Raw genomic sequence first — 17,958 nt, 5'->3', positions numbered from 1 at the left:
CCTTCTTCGTCACAGATATCTGACAGACGTTGCATATCACTTTGCTTGTTAGTCAGCAACATAATATCGTCCACATAAAACAAACCTGAAAGCTGCTGCAGTACTGCTGTGCCCGCCTGCTGTATGAGAGATTAGACGCGATATTACTTCCCTCTCGTGCCCTTTCCATCCTCACCATTAGAAACAGCAGTGGGGGTAAAGGGCACCCCAGCCACAGCCCCTTGTTGATATGAAATTTCTCCTCGCTCCTCATCCCTTCCCATTCAACACGAACATTAGTTTCTAGGCAAATGTCTCTCAAAAGTTGTATACAATCGTCACCCAAGCCTTCCCTTTTCAGAATATCCCACAATAGGTTGCGGTCTACGTTGTCATGCGCTCCTGTAATGTCTGAAAAGGTCCCATATAACGGTCTGTTTTCTACTCTGGATATTTCAATAGACCAAATAATTAGATCGAAGGGGGTCAAACCAAAAGTAAATATGCTGCAGGAAACTTCAGCGGACGAAGTAAAGCTAACCGGGTACAAATCGGTATGTAGAGAAAGAGATTGCGGGAGGGGATTGGCCACCCTCGTTGACAAAAAGCTACCCTTTATCGAACACGATATCCATCTCGCATTGAGTAAAATCGAGTATATCCTAGTAGAAGTCGTACTCAAAAGGCACAAGGGCAGGGCGCAGAGTATCTTCTGCCCAAACATTTATAGCAGTCCCACCTACAAGAAACAAAGCTTTAGGGCACTTTTCAACAAGGCACTCGCAGTCGCAAAGAGCTCCCCGCTCATCATCGGAGGGGACTTTAATGCCCCCTACCAAGCGTGGGGATACGCTTGGAATACAAAGAAAGGTGAGGGGTTATAGAATTTTGCCACGGACCTGGGACTGTGCCTGATCACCGATCCGGCTTTGCCCACCCGCTGTGGCACGTCCACGTGCAGGGACTCTACGCCCGACCTAACTTTTGTCAACAACTCGAAGCAAGCTAGTTGGGAAAACTCGAGCACCGATCTAGGCAGCGACCACTATATCATACACATAGGTATAGGTATGCCGAAACAAGAGATTAGAACCTTTCGGTGCACGGACTGGGACCTTTTTGAGAAAGTTAGTGCGAAGAGACTAGAATCGAAACCGATAGAAGCAGACAGACAGTCCTTTCAGACCTGGATCAACCAGCTTGAGGAGGACCTCAGGGAGCCCACTAAAGAAATTAAGACCGAAGCAAACAGAGAGCATAGACAGTAGGCTCACGCATCCGATCGAGGCCAAACAATCCATTCTGCAAAGATGGAAAACGCGAAGACTGCACCGAAAGCTCAGGAAAAAGATAACGTTGCTAAACAGACAGATCGAGGAGCATTCGAGAACGCTCGTGAAACAGCAGTGGGACGAAGTTTGCCACTTGGCAGACGGCCGAATTAAGCATGGAGGCAGTTGGAACATCCTCAAACATCTATTGAATGAGAGCGACACTAAGTGAAACAAGAGAACGGCAATTACAAAACTGGTACATCAAGTCAGCCAGTACACGACTCAGGAGGTAGTCATGAAACAGCTCGCGGACAAATATCTCCCGCTCAAACAACCGGGCAATAGCGACGAACGCGTGGAGTACATGGGAGGACCGTGCGAGGAAATGGACCTCGATTTCACCAAGGGTGAGGTACGGGCCACCCTCCATGGTCTTTCTAGTAGATCGGCAGCCGGACCCGACGGTATTACCGATAAACTCATAATGAATCTAGACGATGAGTCGATCACTTTCCTGACGGATGATTTAACCGAGTTGTGGAGAAAGTGAGACTATCCGGAGGAAACGAAGATAGCTAACACCATCCTCATGCCAAAACCGGCGAAACCGCTCCATCTGGATAACCTACGTCCAATGTCGCTTACATCGTACATAGGTAAAGCTATGGAACACGTTATTCTTAACAGACTCACTAGATACGTCGAGCAAAATGACATACTCCCGTATAACGTTATCGGTTTCCGCCCCGGACTATCGACTCAGGACGCCATGCTCCTGATCAAACACCAGCTCATACACGTTAGCCCGGTGCACGCGAGAGCGTTTCTGGGACTAGACGTCGAAAAATCTTTTGATCGCATAGAGCACAAGGCCAGAGCTGGGGTTGGGCGAGAGGCTATACAGCGTAGTCAAGGCATTTCTGGGCGGTAGGCAAGCGAGCCTCACGCTAGGAGAACTAAAATCGAAGGTGATGAACCTGGGAAACAGGGGCACCCCGCAAGGGGCCGTACTTTCGCCCATGTTGTTTAATCTAGCAATGACCAGAGTCGCGAGGAAACTGGAGAGTATAGAAGGTATACACTTTGCAGTATACGCCGATGACATAACCATATGTAGCGCCAACGGTAACGTAGGCCAAACGGAGACCAGACTGCAGGAGAGCATACACGCCGTGGAAAGCACGCTAGGCGAGATGGGACTCAACTGTTCGGCGGCAGAGTCGGAGCTTTTGGTCCTAAAACATCGGCGCAGGGGTCGAAGACCCAGGGGCTACGTCCCCGGGGAGGAAACCAAGATTATCTTACGCTGTCACGGCGGATCCGCGATCAAGCAGGTGGAAAAGATTAAAGCTTTAGGCTTCCACATAGCAGCGGGAGGTACCAACCTGAATGCCATTCAACACATTTCAAACAAGACGGACCAAGTCATCAGGTTACTAAGGAGAATCAGCAACAGACACAGAGGCCTGGGTGAGGACAGCGCTCTAAGGCTAGTGCACGCCTTCGCTCTCTGTCACTTCGCCTACGTGGCAGGTCTATTTAAATGGTCGCATGCCGAACTGAACAAGCTAAACACAATGATCAGAAAGTTAGTGAAGGGTACCCTAGGTATACCCATCAGCACCTCGAACGTGAAGCTCATGAACCTAGGCGTGCACAATACGATAGAAGAGATGGCGGAAGCGCAACAGATGGCGCAGCAGGAAAGACTGACGAAAACGCGAGCGGGCAGGCTTATACTCTGATGAATACTCTATATACTATATACTCTAAATCGCTGATGAATCAGCGCTGTGTTATGTTGTTCAACTCTTCGGTTAGACTTTCAAAAAACAACTACGTTATCCTCGGGCCAGAGTAATCGACGAGACCACATCATAACTTAAACTTGATGCCCTACTTTGCACGCATTATTATGACTGAATTCAGCTTTTTTCCTTACTTCAATAGAATAATGGAATTCCTTATACGAATCTATAGCTCATGCACATGCAGAAGTATTGTATCCGCCTTCCAAGATGTATGTTCTTGGCGCATTATCTTTATCGCTGTATGGTATTTTGCTCTGGATATTTCCCTCTGTTAACCCACTCCTGCTATAGCGCTTATTGCGCAGTGGTATCTGTACATAAAAATAAAATAAATAAGTAACAGCACGCATGGTGATATAGCATGCTTGGTTTATGCGAAACCCTAACAAACATTTAAAGCCCAGGAACCACCGGTAAGTCGCAGCTTCTGATGCTCGCGCAGTTCACAGCCAGCCACTCGACAAGTGTGATTCACACTGTACGATATGCTATTATTACTAACCAAAACTGTTTCATTCGCAAGCGAAAACTGCATCCAACAAATAAGGCAGTCGTGCAATGTGTCTGAAGATAATCGCTTGAAAGCTTTCAAAGCAAGCCACAGAACATATTCTATAGCAGCAATGCCCACGCTGTTACTATCGTCGGGCATGTTTATTCAGTATTCCTCGCTGATAAACAACAGCTTAGAACTACAGGGAGAATGTTGTAATATGGGCACATTTAAGAAAATAATTTTGCTTACACAATGAATCTGCGACGCTCATTGAAAGCTTAAACTTGCGCACGTATATCCAACCGGGTACTCCGTTCGCCTCAACGCCAGCAAAAACTCTGACCGTGCCGACAGCAATCACTTGAGTTTGTCTCAACGAGCCGTCAAGTTCGCCTAAGCCTGCATGGCGGTGTAAGTAGATAGCTCAAAGATGGCGCTAGTACCTAAAAAAATTGCGACACCCATGAAAAAAAATTGTCTGTACTCTTGATTGTAGCGGCGATTGTCTCCAGAAAAGCATCGTGTGAACTGAGACACATGCGGCGCTGAGATGATGCTTGTCAGCGGCACGTACCTTGAGCACATAATACATCTGCAGGAGGCGGCACACCCCAACCACCGTGGGCGGCATCACGGGCACCACCAGGCTGTTGGAGCTGTCGAACTTGTGGCGCGTGTGCGGCTGGATCTGGTCGCCGCGGTACTCGAGCACTGTGTGCGTCGCCTCCTTGTTCACGCCCAACACGCCACGGTCGATGAAGAACTCGACATGCTGTGCCGGCAATCAAACAGCATATCAGTCGCAAGGGCCATTACTAGCTACATGTAGAGTCACACCAACAGCACGGAAAGAAAACTGGCTCTTTCAACTTCAAGCAAAATGAGGCACAAATCACCTTGACTCATCTCGGTTTTAAAGACAATTAGATGCGCCGTGATTCTATATACCTGAAGCTCACTAAACTTACCCATTTAACCAGTTGTGGACATGACTGCGTACGACGCGCGCGACAGCTTCAGCATCATCATCATCATCATCAGCAGCAGCAGCAGAACCAACTCATTTACGTTCACTGCAGGACAACCGCTTTTCCAAGCAAGTTCCAATGATCCATTTCTTACATACGTGCTGAAAGACGGGCGAGTTGGTGTGGATTCATTATTATCTATAGAGCAAAAGAAAGAACGGACAAGAACGAAGGGGACACATAGCGCTCTGTGTGGTCACTTCGGTTTTGTCTCTTGCCTTTCTTTGGCGCTGTAGTTAATGTACCCCTGTTTTGCTACAACTGACGCCATCATTATTCTTATGCCTGCAAATTTCCTTCTTTCTACACAACTGCTAGTTCTAGCACCACCTAGCTATGCAGTATACAATACCTTTACTTCAGAGGAACATAAACCAATAACAGCCTTCACCTCCTTTGTGCTAATGGGCAAACTTTGAAACTTCAAAAAGGAAGAATCAAGCTGACATCAACGCGCTAACATGGTTGCGTGGGCTACTGAGGCCGCATAATTGCTCTTCATTTATCTCTGTAGTACAAAAGATTACACCCGCCTTCTGCTGCCCTGGTCCTTTAATTATAGTTGAGAAATTATTTTGAAGGACAGTCGGTAGTTTTCCATGGCAACTGCTGGACGTACGGCATCATGCTATGCTGCTGACAAATATTTTTCGTGCGCTCGAAAGGCAGGGACCCAGCAAGCCGGCAACGGCAAGCGGAGACCCGCGCCGAGTAACGGCGACCTCGTAGATGACGTAGGGCCCTGGTCCGGGCGCGGAGCGCCCAACTGCAGGCACAAATAAAGTTGGCTCCAATCCAATCCGATCGTGCGGCTATGTGCAAAGGCCTCTCTCCCATGTAGTTGCCGAACGGCGCACAACGAACATTTCATGCTGCCGACAAATTGGTTTGTAGACTATTCTTTTTCTAACTTAGTGCACTTATGAACAAACTCACGAACACAAAAGTACACAAAAGCGAGCAGCGCTAAAATCACAAGTACTGCATGCTTGGCGAGTTGGTATTTAATATGCACGAATAGCGCGATAAACGAGGGACGAGGAAGAAACACGACACGAGCGTGAACGAGCAACTGTAGTGCGGGGTCAAAAATACAAAAATATAACCCAGCACAAACACACGTAAAAGCTTAACGATTCGCGGCTACATAATCGATCTCTAACTTATGCAGTACCACAACCTCGCAACGCGCACGTAATCAGACTTTTGAATGCGGAAAGCTTCCGAAATTTCCCGCACAGTCTTACTCTGTGCCTCGACAGCACCTCAGTATCAGATAGCAACGGCTCGCATTCGCATTCTTTGCAATTTAGGCATAAATTAGACGGCGCTGCCCCTTCTCTGCGGTTCATTAAGCGTTTGTTCAAACACCGTCTGCTTTGGGCGATGTGCCACCAGGACAAGGGAATGTGGTACGATACACCCTTACCCCATGCATACAACCAACCTCTCACGGTACTAACTTTACATTTAGCAAATAAGTTCTGGGGAATGCCGTCAAGTGGAGGACATATCATCAAAGGGAAAAAGCATTACATTGGGGCGCGTTCTTGCGCGGCGCCTTGAAGCTTTTCCCTACTGCGGCGCGGAAATGGCCGAATTTATTGCCGAAAATACGACGTCTGCGCCAAATCAGATTCTTACCTTCTTCATGCGATGAGATAAAGTGAGCAGGTACGGAATACGAACGACTGGCTTTTCTTTATGTTCAGCCTTCCTGTCATTCTACGCTTTCACTTTTAGCTTCCTCAGTATTCGTGCACTCAGTGAAGCCAATTTACTCTGGATAGTTAAGCTGCTGAAATATGTTTAGCTGTTTCGGAAAGGTTTCAGACATTCAGTGCGGGCACGAATTGCATCTTAACGACAAACAAATGGGCAATACTGCTTTGACGACCTTAGAGTGACCAGAGCGGAAAGCTGGAGTTGGTTTCACACACCTCGGCGCCTGCAACCGACAAGTATAATTACCGCCTATGCTGATATTTGAAGCCCAAACTGGATGCCCTGTCTTTTAGGCACTTCAAACGTTAAGTACGAACCAGAATCCTTTTCTTTAAATAGAATAACCACACTCACTCTATAGTAGCGACGAATCGATTCGCCTCAACAAAAACAAGGTAACCGGACAACACAGCGCGTCCTTTTCAACACCACACCTTCAAAGTGCACGATCGATCCTACGCAGCTATGTTTCACTAAGCACTGACGCAACGTGGGAACCATTACAAATTCTAGATGTTTCTGTATAACCGTCATCTTTGCATGCGACCAGAGGCGGACAACAGCTTCAGAAAGTCCCCCATGAAAACGCCACACTTGTTTGAAAGGCCATTCATCGTAATTTTGTATACAGACTAATCTCAACAGAGTCTTATGTTCCAAATAGTAAAATAAGTCATCAACGTCTATGATTTGCCTCCATCCGGGTATGGCCCCTATCGACAGGAACTGGATAACCGACCAACCTTCTTCCCACGAAAGGAATCCTCTATGCATAGTGGCTAGGTGTTGTTGTAAATACAGGTTTGAGACATACAAACTAGAGCCAAAAACATATCGGTCGATAGCGCACAGGACCTAACGCTAGCGTTCTGTCCTGTGTGCTTATGCCCTGAGCGCTAGCGTCCTATGTGGACAGAACGCCAGCGTTCTGTATTGTGCGCTCTCGTTCGATGTCTTTACGCGCTAGTTAATGATATCGCAAGTCTGCAGTAAGCACCAAGTAGCGCAATTGTTTCGTCTAGATCTCGCAAATACTTTCTTATGGCATTGCAACTCACAGCTGCAGTTCCACACTGCTCGTGCTTGTCAGCTTTAGTGCTCGTCCGTATGTCCACAATTACGATGTCTAATATTATTTGAGGCCATGTTATATGCCATGGAGTAAGGAAAGCGTAGGAGAGACTCCGACCTCCTTGGACGTGTTGGAGTGAGTCCCCTGTTATTTATCCCAAAGAAGCACTGGAACTGGTGTTCCAAACCTTCCCATTGCCACAGCAACCGCTCTCGTAAATCTGCCGCTGCTGCTCTCGGCTTCCTAAAACAGAGAAGATTTTCCGCCAGCGTGTATATCGAAGCTCATTCTGTTAGTTAGACTAGCTGAGTTTGGAGTGCGCGGAGTAAGCTTGACAGTTGTGTTTGTTTGTGTGAGTGTCAGCCAGCAAAACAGGCACTATAACGTAATCACGGCGTGGGTATTTGTCGTGGGTATTTGTTTAACAACACAGGGACGTGTCTGTTACACGAAAACTGTTCCAGAAATTTCATAGGTTTTGTTCTGACCCGCGTTAACAGCGCACACTTCCGATGGCTCGCATCTCTGCACAGTTCGCGCAGTCTGCTCCGGCGATTTGATTGGAGGGGCAAACAGGGATGGCACACCAACATGGCTGCGATTCCAGCTTCGAAAACGTGACGTCAGGGCCTCTCCAATTTTCTTTCTTTCTTCCATGTTATACGCGGAAGAAATCTTCACGTAAAAAATGCCGTAGTTTCGTCGGCTCATGCACGCGGCACTGTCCACCGCGAGGGCTAGAGGAGTAACGGAACAGAATTAAGTTGCTTTTTTTTCATAACGCTTGGATTCGTATCCTCTGCTTCATTACTGGTTTTTCGTCAAATACATCCCGCTCCAGAGACGCAAGTGGTTCACGGTGTCGAATGAATGTCGCCTGGACACCGCCCATACCAATGATGCGAATGGCGCGCTGGAGAACGCTGCAAGCGAGGCCCGGAGTGAGGGCACCGAGAGCGCACCTCATTTCTTGCAATGCAGTTGTTGCAAGTTTTGCAATTTTCCATTGTTATCCCTGTGCTTGCCATCTTTGCCATGTTTTTGCCATGTATTGTATGAACTGCTTATCTAACACTTCGGGGAAAACTTTGTTTTTCCTTCTTCTCAATTATTAAACTACATGTGTATGCCTTTGGTCTGAAAGCTTTTAAATTATTTGTATTTTGTATGTCTAATCGAGTACGTGTTATTTGCCTCTGTATTTACGTTTGCCCCTCACCTCTGCAATGTACAACTGTACTTAAAGGGTGTAATAAATAATATCAATAAATGATAATAAAGAAAACTGTTTTCTCTCTTACATTTAACCAACACGGAAACCTTCGAAGCAGCCTGCCGAATATTTGCGTGTCTGCGTCAAACTTCTAAAGAAGTCTTTCTTGTATAAGGACTATGGGTGATGCGGACGATTGAAATTTTGGCCTGCTAGCGTTATAACTATTTCCCATGCGGCTATAGATAAGAATCAATCTAGGCAACGTATTAAAGCGATACAATGCGATTTGACATTCCGTGATGCTGTTGACGGAATTTGACTGCCAATGATTAAACAGGCTATACAGGTAACACTGCAGCAGTTTCTTCTCCTTTTTGCATTCCGCGCTGTGTCTCGCGAATAAACTGTAGGAATAACATGTCCCGTGGAGTGCTTACACTGACGGCAGCACCAACCTATAGCAGCATACCACGCTCTTCTATATAAGCGTTTGTTTACTCAGCACTTTCCGACACCTAAAGACCAACTGCAATGAAATTTCACATTGGCTATATTGCCTATAAATGATTAGCATGTACTATCAACGCAATCTTAGCAAAACTGCAGGGCTGGTAATTAGAGAGATTTAGGGTGCCCATCATTCGGGTAAACGCAAGCGAACTGCACACTTAACCAGGCGGATCAGCGGGGGCCCAAACGTGAACGGGTGGCACGGTGCAGCCACCTGCTGGCGCACAGCTCAGCCAGACAAACTAAGAATATTGCAGTGACGAAGTGTGTTGCGCTTCGCTGTCGCTGTTACGTTATCGGCAGCAGCATAATCGTGTTGCCATCGATAATATCCACTAGCAGCAAAGTAAAACACAATTGCCTACTGCAACATTAGCTGTGTCTGGTTAAGCTCTGTGCCACCAGGTGGCTGCACCATGCAGGCAGTTCACGTTTGCACATCCGCTCATCCGGCAAAACGCGCAGTCCATTTGCCTTTCCAGAATACCGGACACGCTAATACTCTGTTGTATAATTTCGGTATTACCAACTTTTACATAGCGCCTAAGCAGACGACGCGTGCACCTGGCAGTGAGCGATGCGGTAATGGCAAAAGTTCCAGAACCGTACACGACTGCTGACCTCTGAGCTGCGCCTCAGCGCCCAAGCGCGTCCCTTGCTCAACATTGGCAAGTTGATGGGCGGCTCTCTCAGCGTGCTTTCTCCTTGCGCAGTGATTTGAGCTGTTGCAGGAATGCCGATGCGTTGCGTAGCCGTTGTGGGCTCGAACATGAGCGATGACTGTGCAGTACACAACGATGCATAAAAGAAGGACGAAGACATCGTTCCTGTCCCAGCTTTCAAGACGAAAGAGTGAACCGCGCCGCAGCACGAGAGTGCGACACGGATCAGCCAACGCTCACAAAGCATGTAAAGTGCTCTTCTCGAAGCTGCCCAATCTACGTTTCGCGAGCACAGTGCAAGATGCGCTTGCCGAACGCTTTCTCCGGATGAATATAAGTATTGTAGGCCACGAAGGCGCACAGCTGTTTATAAGCTATAAATGGTTCAAAGGAGAACATTAAGATTCATCTATAACACCTATCACAATATTGATTCGCATTCATCACTGATCACTAGTAAGCACATCACACTTTTGGAAAAGCACAGAGCTATCGCCTGGATCAAGTTTCTTTTCTTGCTCCCCACTCGGCAGTTTACTATCGATGCCGGTAAATACCTTTCTCGCACTTTTCCCTGACAGGCCAGACAGATATTTTAGGAAGAGTTGCGCCTAAGAAAGAACAAACACAGGGAAAAAACGACGTAGACGAAAAGAGCGCATTTGGCAAGCCCAACTAGCCCAGCAAAAAGTTCTTCTAAACTATGAGACCAGACATAGTCATAATCACGACCTCGCATACATCGCACGAACTAAGCTTCTCAAATACTCGTTTTTGCCGCGTACCATTACCGATTGGAACGCACTCGCTTGAAATGTATTTTTTTCAGCAGTTGGCCTTCGTTACTTTGAAAGAGATGTATCATTTTATTTAAACGTCGTTTTTGATATGGCCATACTCTTGTCTACGTCGTGACAATTGATGAACTTGTGCTTTCTTTCTTTTTGAACGCATTCAAGTGACCCTACATATTTGTGCAATTATGTTGCGATATGCTGTTGTGTGTTGCGATAGCAATTATGTGGACTCTCCAGGCACATTTTGCCGCGTTTCCTCACTGCAGCATTTGGATAGCGAGTTTTCGCGGACATCAAGTGAGATGTGTTCATGTAGGCTTGTGAGCGCGTGACAGCATGCTTGTTAATTTAGTTATAATTGCAGAAATTCTGTGACTATGAAGGACAAGCTTCTCAGGCAAAGCACGCCCAAATAGGAGCACTTCTGAAAAGAGCCCCGCGTCTTAATTCACATTAGTGTAGGCAGGGGAAGAGAAAACAGAAACGGCTTATAAGCAACAGTTAAATTAGAACACACCACTGAGTGTAAAGGTTCACTTATTTTGCGGCTTTTCCATTCCGTGTCTGGGGAAACCCTAAACCGTCGCACGTGGAAGATGCATCACTTCAGCGTCTGTTCCGAGCAACCAAAGCACTGCCAACGCTGCCGGAGTACTTAGCGCGGTAATACGTGTGCGGCAGCCACGCGCATGTACCTTTCCCTTCATTGCCACAGAAAGTTGTCCGAGAGTATAGTATGCCTATTCTTACAAGATTATACGGCCGATTCGTATAGCAGTAAACTAATTTCCTTTCACAGTTGATACTTTGACTTTCCAACGAACCTAACTTTTTGTTCTCGCCAACGTAGTTCTAATCATGTTTGTTTGTCTATACTTGTCTGAGTGGCAAAGCTCACTATATAATTTTGTATAGTTTTTAAATTCTCTTCACTATGTACATATTTTTGGTCCTGCTTGGTCTTCGGACTGCAGTATGTACTAAATAAAATATAAACGAACTCAGTCACCTTCAGCACTGAGCAAGGATGACCAGCTAACCTGTGTATGTGGGCCCCTTAATAGCGAACTGCACCTCCAGCGCGTGTCGGCTGGGTATTGCACTATCTTCGGGATCGACCCACGTATGAGGAGTTCTTAACGCCTGCTTCACCTCCGCCACGGGTCATCCCGGTATTGCACTGTCATGGGGATCGGTCCAGGAATTGGGAGTGCTTAACGCCTGCTTCACCATCGCCGCGAGTCGGTGTGGCATTGCAGTATTCTTGGGATCGGCCCACGTATGGGGAGTGCTTAACGCCTGCTTCACCTGAGCCGCGAGTCGTTGCGGCATTGCACTATTCTTGGGATCGGTCACACGTATCGGGAGTGCTTAACGCCGCGAGTAGGCCTGGTATTGCACTGTTCTTGGGATGGCCCCACGTATGAGGAGTTCTTAACGCATGCGGCACCAGCGCCGCGGGTGGGTGCGGAATTGCACTATTCTTGAGATCTGCCCACGCATGAGGAGTTCTTAACGCCTGCTTCACCTTCCCCGCGGGTCGGCCTGGTATTGCACTATTCTTAGGATCGCCCCACGTATGAGGAGATCTTAACGCATGCTGCTCCTGCGCCGCGGCTCGGTGCGGTATTGCACTATTCTTGGGATCGGCCCACGTATGGGGAGTGCTTAACGCCACGAGTCGGCCTGGTATTGCACTATTATTGAGATCGGCCCAAGTATGGGGAGTGCTTAACGCCATCGAGTCGACCTGGTATTGCACTATTCTTGGGATCGGCCCACGCATGGGGAGTGCTTAACGCCACCAGTCGGCCTGGTATCGCAGTTTTATTGGGATCGGCCCATGTATGCGGAGTGCTTAACGCCACGAGTCGGCCTGGTATTGCACTATTCTTGGGATCGGCACACGTATGGGGAGTGCTTAACGCCACGAGTCGGCCTGGTATTGAACTATTATTGGGATCGGCCAATGTATGGGGAATGCTTAACGCCACGAGTCCGCCTGGTATTGCACTATTATTGAGATCGGCCAAAGTATGGGGAGTGCTTAACGGCACGAGTCGGCCTGGTATTGCACTAGTATAGGGATCGGCCCATGTATGGGGAGTACTTAGCGCCACGAGTCGGCCTGGTATTGCACTATTATTCAGATCGGCCCAAGTATGGGGAGCGCTTAACGCGACGAGTCGGCCTGGGATTGCACTATTCTAGGGATTGGCCCACGTATGGGGAGTGCTTAACACCGCGAGTCGGCCTGGTATTGCACTATTATTGACATCGCCCAAAGTATGGGGAGTGCTTAACGGAACGAGTCGGCCTGGTATTGCACTATTATTGGGATTGGCCCACGCATGAGGAGATCTTAACGCCTGCTTCACCTTCACCGCGGGTCGGCCTGGTATTGCACTATTCTTAGGATCGCCCCACGTATGAGGAGATCTTAACGCATGCTGCTCCTGCGCCGCGGCTCGGTGCGGTATTGCACTATTCTTGGGATCGGCCCACGTATGGGGAGTGCTTAACGCCACGAGTCGGCCTGGTATTGAACTATTATTGGGATCGGCCAATGTATGGGAAATGCTTAACGCCACGAGTCGGCCTGGGATTGCACTATTATTGAGATCGGCCAAAGTATGGGGAGTGCTTAACGGCATGAGTCGGCCTGGTATTGCACTAGTATAGGGAACGGCCCATGTATGGGGAGTGCTTAACGCCACCAGTCGGCCTGGTATTGAACTATTATTGGGATCGGCCAATGTATGGGAAATGCTTAACGCCACGAGTCGGCCTGGGATTGCACTATTATTGAGATCGGCCAAAGTATGGGGAATGCTTTACGGCATGAGTCGGCCTGGTATTGCACTAGTATAGGGAACAGCCCATGTATGGGCAGTACTTAACGCCACGAGTCGGCCTGGTATTGCACTATTATTCAGATCGGCCCAAGTATGGGGAGCGCTTAACGCCACGAGTCGGCCTGGGATTGTACTATTCTAGGGATCGGCCCACGTATGGGGAGTGCTTAACACCGCGAGTCGGCCTGGTATTGCAATATTATTGAGATCGGCCAAAGTATGGGGAGTGCTTAACGGCACGAGTCGGCCTGGTATTGCACTAGTATAGGGATCGGCCCATGTATGGGGAGTACTTGACGCCACGAGTCGGCCTGGTAATGCACTATTATTCAGATCGGCACAAGTATGGGGAGCGCTTAACGCCACGAGTCTGCCTGCTATTGCACTATTATTGAGATCGGCACAAGTAAGGGGAGTGCTTAACGCCACGAGTCGGCCTGGTATTGCACTATTCTTGGGATCGGCCCACGTAATGGGAGTGCTTAACGCCACGAGTCGGCCTGGCATTGCACTATTATTGAGATCGGGAAAAGTAAGGGGAGTGCTTAACGCCACGAGTCGGCCTGGTATTGCACTATTCTTGGGATCAGCACACGTATGGGGAGTGCATAACACCGCGAGTCGGCCTGGTATTGCACTATTATTGAGATCGGCACAAGTAAGGGGAGTGCTTAACGCCACGAGTCGGCCTGGTATTGCACTATTCTTGGGATCAGCACACGTATGGGGAGTGCATAACACCGCGAGTCGGCCTGGTATTGCACTATTATTGAGATCGGCACAAGTAAGGGGAGTGCTTAACGCCACTAGTCGGCCTGGTATTGCACTATTATTGGGATCGGCACACGTATGGGGAGTGCTTAACACCACGAGTCGGCCTGGTATTGCACTATTATTGAGATCGGCACAAGTAAGGGGAGTGCTTAACGCCACGAGTCGGCCTGGTATTGCACTATTCTTGGGATCGGCCCACGTATGGGGAGTGCTTAACGCCACGAGTCGGCCTGGTATTGCACTATTCTTGGGATCGGCACACGTATGGGGAGTGCTTAACACCGCGAGTCGGCCTGGTATTGCACTATTATTGAGATCGGCACAAGTAAGGGGAGTGCTTAACGCCACGAGTCGGCCTGGTATTGCACTATTCTTGGGATCGGCCCATGTATGGGGAGTGCTTAACGCCACGAGTCAGCCTGGTATTGCACTATTCTTGGGATCGGCCTACGTATGGGAAGTGCCTAACACCGCGAGTCGGCCTGGTATTGCACTATTATTGAGATCGGCGCAAGTAAGGGGAGTGCTTAACGCCACGAGTCGGCCTGGTATTGCACTATTCTTGGGATCAGCACACGTATGGGGAGTGCATAACACCGCGAGTCGGCCTGGTATTGCACTATTATTGAGATCGGCACAAGTAAGGGGAGTGCTTAACGCCACTAGTCGGCCTGGTATTGCACTATTACTGAGATCGGCCAAAGTATGGGGAGTGCTTAACGGCATGAGTCGGCCTGGTATTGCACTATTCTTGGGATCGGCCCACGTATGGGGAGTGCTTCACGCCACGAGTCGGCCTGGTATTGCACTATTCTTGGGATCGGCACACGTATGGGGAGTGCTTAACACCGCGAGTCGGCCTGGTATTGCACTATTATTGAGATCGGCACAAGTAAGGGGAGTGCTTAACGCCACGAGTCGGCCTGGTATTGCACTATTCTTGGGATCGGCCCATGTATGGGGAGTGCTTAACGCCACGAGTCAGCCTGGTATTGCACTATTCTTGGGATCGGCCTACGTATGGGAAGTGCCTAACACCGCGAGTCGGCCTGGTATTGCACTATTATTGAGATCGGCGCAAGTAAGGGGAGTGCTTAACGCCACGAGTCGGCCTGGTATTGCACTATTCTTGGGATCAGCACACGTATGGGGAGTGCATAACACCGCGAGTCGGCCTGGTATTGCACTATTATTGAGATCGGCACAAGTAAGGGGAGTGCTTAACGCCACGAGTCGGCCTGGTATTGCAGTATTCTTGGGATCGGCCTACGTATGGGGAGTGCCCAACGCCACGAGTCGGCCTGGTATTGCACTATTATAGGGATCGGCCCATGCATGGGGAGTGCTTAACACCGCGAGTCGGCCTGGTATTGCACTATTATTGAGATCGGCACAAGTAAGGGGAGTGCTTAAGGCCACGAGTCGGCCTGGTATTGCACTATTCTTGGGATCGGCCCACGTAATGGGAGTGCTTAACGCCACGAGTCGGCCTGGCATTGCACTATTATTGAGATCGGGACAAGTAAGGGGAGTGCTTAACGCCACGAGTCGGCCTGGTATTGCACTATTCTTGGGATCGGCCCACGTAATGGGAGTGCTTAACGCCACGAGTCGGCCTAGCATTGCACTATTATTGAGATCGGGAAAAGTAAGGGGAGTGCTTAACGCCACGATTCGGCCTGGTATTGCACTATTCTTGGGATCGGCCCACGTAATGGGAGTGCTTAACGCCACGAGTCGGCCTGGTAGTACACTATTATTGAGATCGGTTCACGTACGGGGAGTGCTTAACGCCACAATCCGGCCTGGTATTGCACTGTTATTAAGATCGTCCCAAGTATGGGGAGTGCTTAACGCCACGAGTCGGCCTGGTATTGCACTATTATTGGGATTGGCCCACGTATGGGGAGTTTTAACGCCACGAGTCGGCCTGGTATTGCACTATTATTAGGATTGGCCCACGTATGGGGAGTGCTTAACGCCACGAGTGGGTCTGGTATTGCACTATTATTGGGATCGGCCCATGTATGGGGAGTGCTTAACGCCACGAGTCGGCCTGGTATTGCACTATTATTGAGATCGGCCCAAGTATGGGGAGTGCTTAACGCCTGCTTCTCCTGCGCCGCGGGTAGGCCTGGTATTGAACTATTTTAGGCATCGGTCCACGTATGAGGAGTTCTTCACGCCTGCTTCGCCTTCGCCGCGGGTCGGCCTGGTATTGCACTATTCTTGGGATTGGCCCAGGTATGGGGGGTGCTTAACGCGTGATCAACTTCCGCCGATTGCGCGCCCACGTCGGGCAAATCCAGGCCCTGAAAGCGAGACACGCAAGCAAAGCGTCAGCAGAGGGAAGCCGCTACCGCCGAGGATCGACAACGGGAAGCGCAGGGTAATCTTTGCTACAGATCACATAAATTTACAGGTGCCTTTTCAGAAGGGCAGAGCAAGGACTGATTAAAGTAAAACACGTTGCGGGACAAGGCGCTAACTAGCCCCACAACGTGTTTTACTGCAACGTGTTTTACTGAAATTATGCAAACAGTTGCAAGTAGCGCTTTGTTCTGTCTGTATTCCTTCTTGTGTGCCGTCACTATTGGCGCCTCACCTATTGATAGCTATGCACCAACTAGCCCCACAACGTGTTTTACTGCAATACCTTTGCAAACAGTTGCAAGTAGCGCCTTGTCCTGTCTGTATTCCTTCTTGAGTGCCGTCACTATTGGCGCTTCACCTATTGAAAGACTGATTAAATTTCGTTTAACCGGTTTCAAAGACAGTACTTTGGTAGAAACTTTGGCGAAATTGCTTGTTCTTTGAACGAGCCGTCGTGGGATTCACATAATTTTGCTCACAGCCTAGACCCTAAACGCATTTACCGCATGCTTGCCCGCCTTCCATTTCAAGCTAAAGGAAAGCTCACACCAATCATCGCTAGAAAAGCACACTTCTTTAGTTTAAGCGCTCCAAAACTCAAGTGTGTATTACACATTCGCGTTTCAGAAAAACGATCTATTAGCTATAAAAGAGAGGCGCAAATCAGCGCATACACAGACGAAGTAGGCGAGACGTCTGTGTGCGTGTAAAGTTGCGTCCCTTTTTAGTAGTCCAACAAGAAGTACTCTTACGCCAAACAAACTCCTTTTATGAACAGGTGTCAACTCTCGGTTCTCCTTGAAGTATACACCTACCTGTACGAGCTTGAGCTTGAGCCGCACTTCTTCCTCGCTTTGGTTGTCGATGTCGGCCTTGAGACGCAAACTCTCGCCGCAGCAGTAGGCAGACCGTTCGAGGGCGCTACGCAAGCTGACTACGCCCCTCTGGCAGCAGAGGCAGCACACGGCGCGCTTGTCCTGGCCGACCAACGGTTTCTGCGAAACAGAGGCATATCACCAGTGCAGACACAGCCAATCAGAGAAGAGCGCCGGGTGCTCACGAGATACTGCTCGTCCATGCAGTCGATGTGTGGCCCGATGATGGTGAAGTACTTCATGCCCTGCGGTGGTGACGCGTACGGGATGTCCATGGTGACCTTGACGTAATAGCGCACTGTGCAGGGCCGTGACTCGAACGAGCATGGCAGATTGCTCTCGGGCAGCTGGAACCGGAATGCGAAAGCGTGCTGGCCCCGGGGCAGTATGGGAAGGCTGCCATCACTTTTTTCTGCATAGAGGTCACGACGACTGTTAACAAGGGCACGTTCTGAGGTCAGCTTACCGGTGTGAGAACGCATCTTTCTGACGTGACGTGCACGTCAACGCA

General features: G+C 49.0%; 1 protein-coding gene across 1 annotated transcript in view; it reads right to left on the bottom strand.

Moving 5' to 3' along the window:
* LOC135912601 (arrestin domain-containing protein 3-like) overlaps nucleotides 1-17,958 on the bottom strand; it is a 216,617-nt gene that overhangs the window by 21,952 nt on the left and 176,707 nt on the right. The window contains exons 4-6 of the mRNA XM_065445098.1: nucleotides 17,633-17,859; nucleotides 17,388-17,567; nucleotides 4,135-4,332 (exon numbers count right to left, since the gene is read on the bottom strand). Of these exons, the coding sequence (XP_065301170.1) occupies nucleotides 4,135-4,332; nucleotides 17,388-17,567; nucleotides 17,633-17,859 (605 nt within the window). The remainder of the gene's footprint in view (nucleotides 1-4,134; nucleotides 4,333-17,387; nucleotides 17,568-17,632; nucleotides 17,860-17,958) is intronic.

The sequence above is a fragment of the Dermacentor albipictus genome, chromosome 9, assembly GCF_038994185.2.
Source record: "Dermacentor albipictus isolate Rhodes 1998 colony chromosome 9, USDA_Dalb.pri_finalv2, whole genome shotgun sequence".
In the NCBI taxonomy this organism is placed as follows: Eukaryota; Metazoa; Arthropoda; class Arachnida; order Ixodida; family Ixodidae; genus Dermacentor; species Dermacentor albipictus.
Note: the sequence above shows the minus strand (reverse complement) of the source record. Positions and strands in the feature narration are given on the sequence as shown.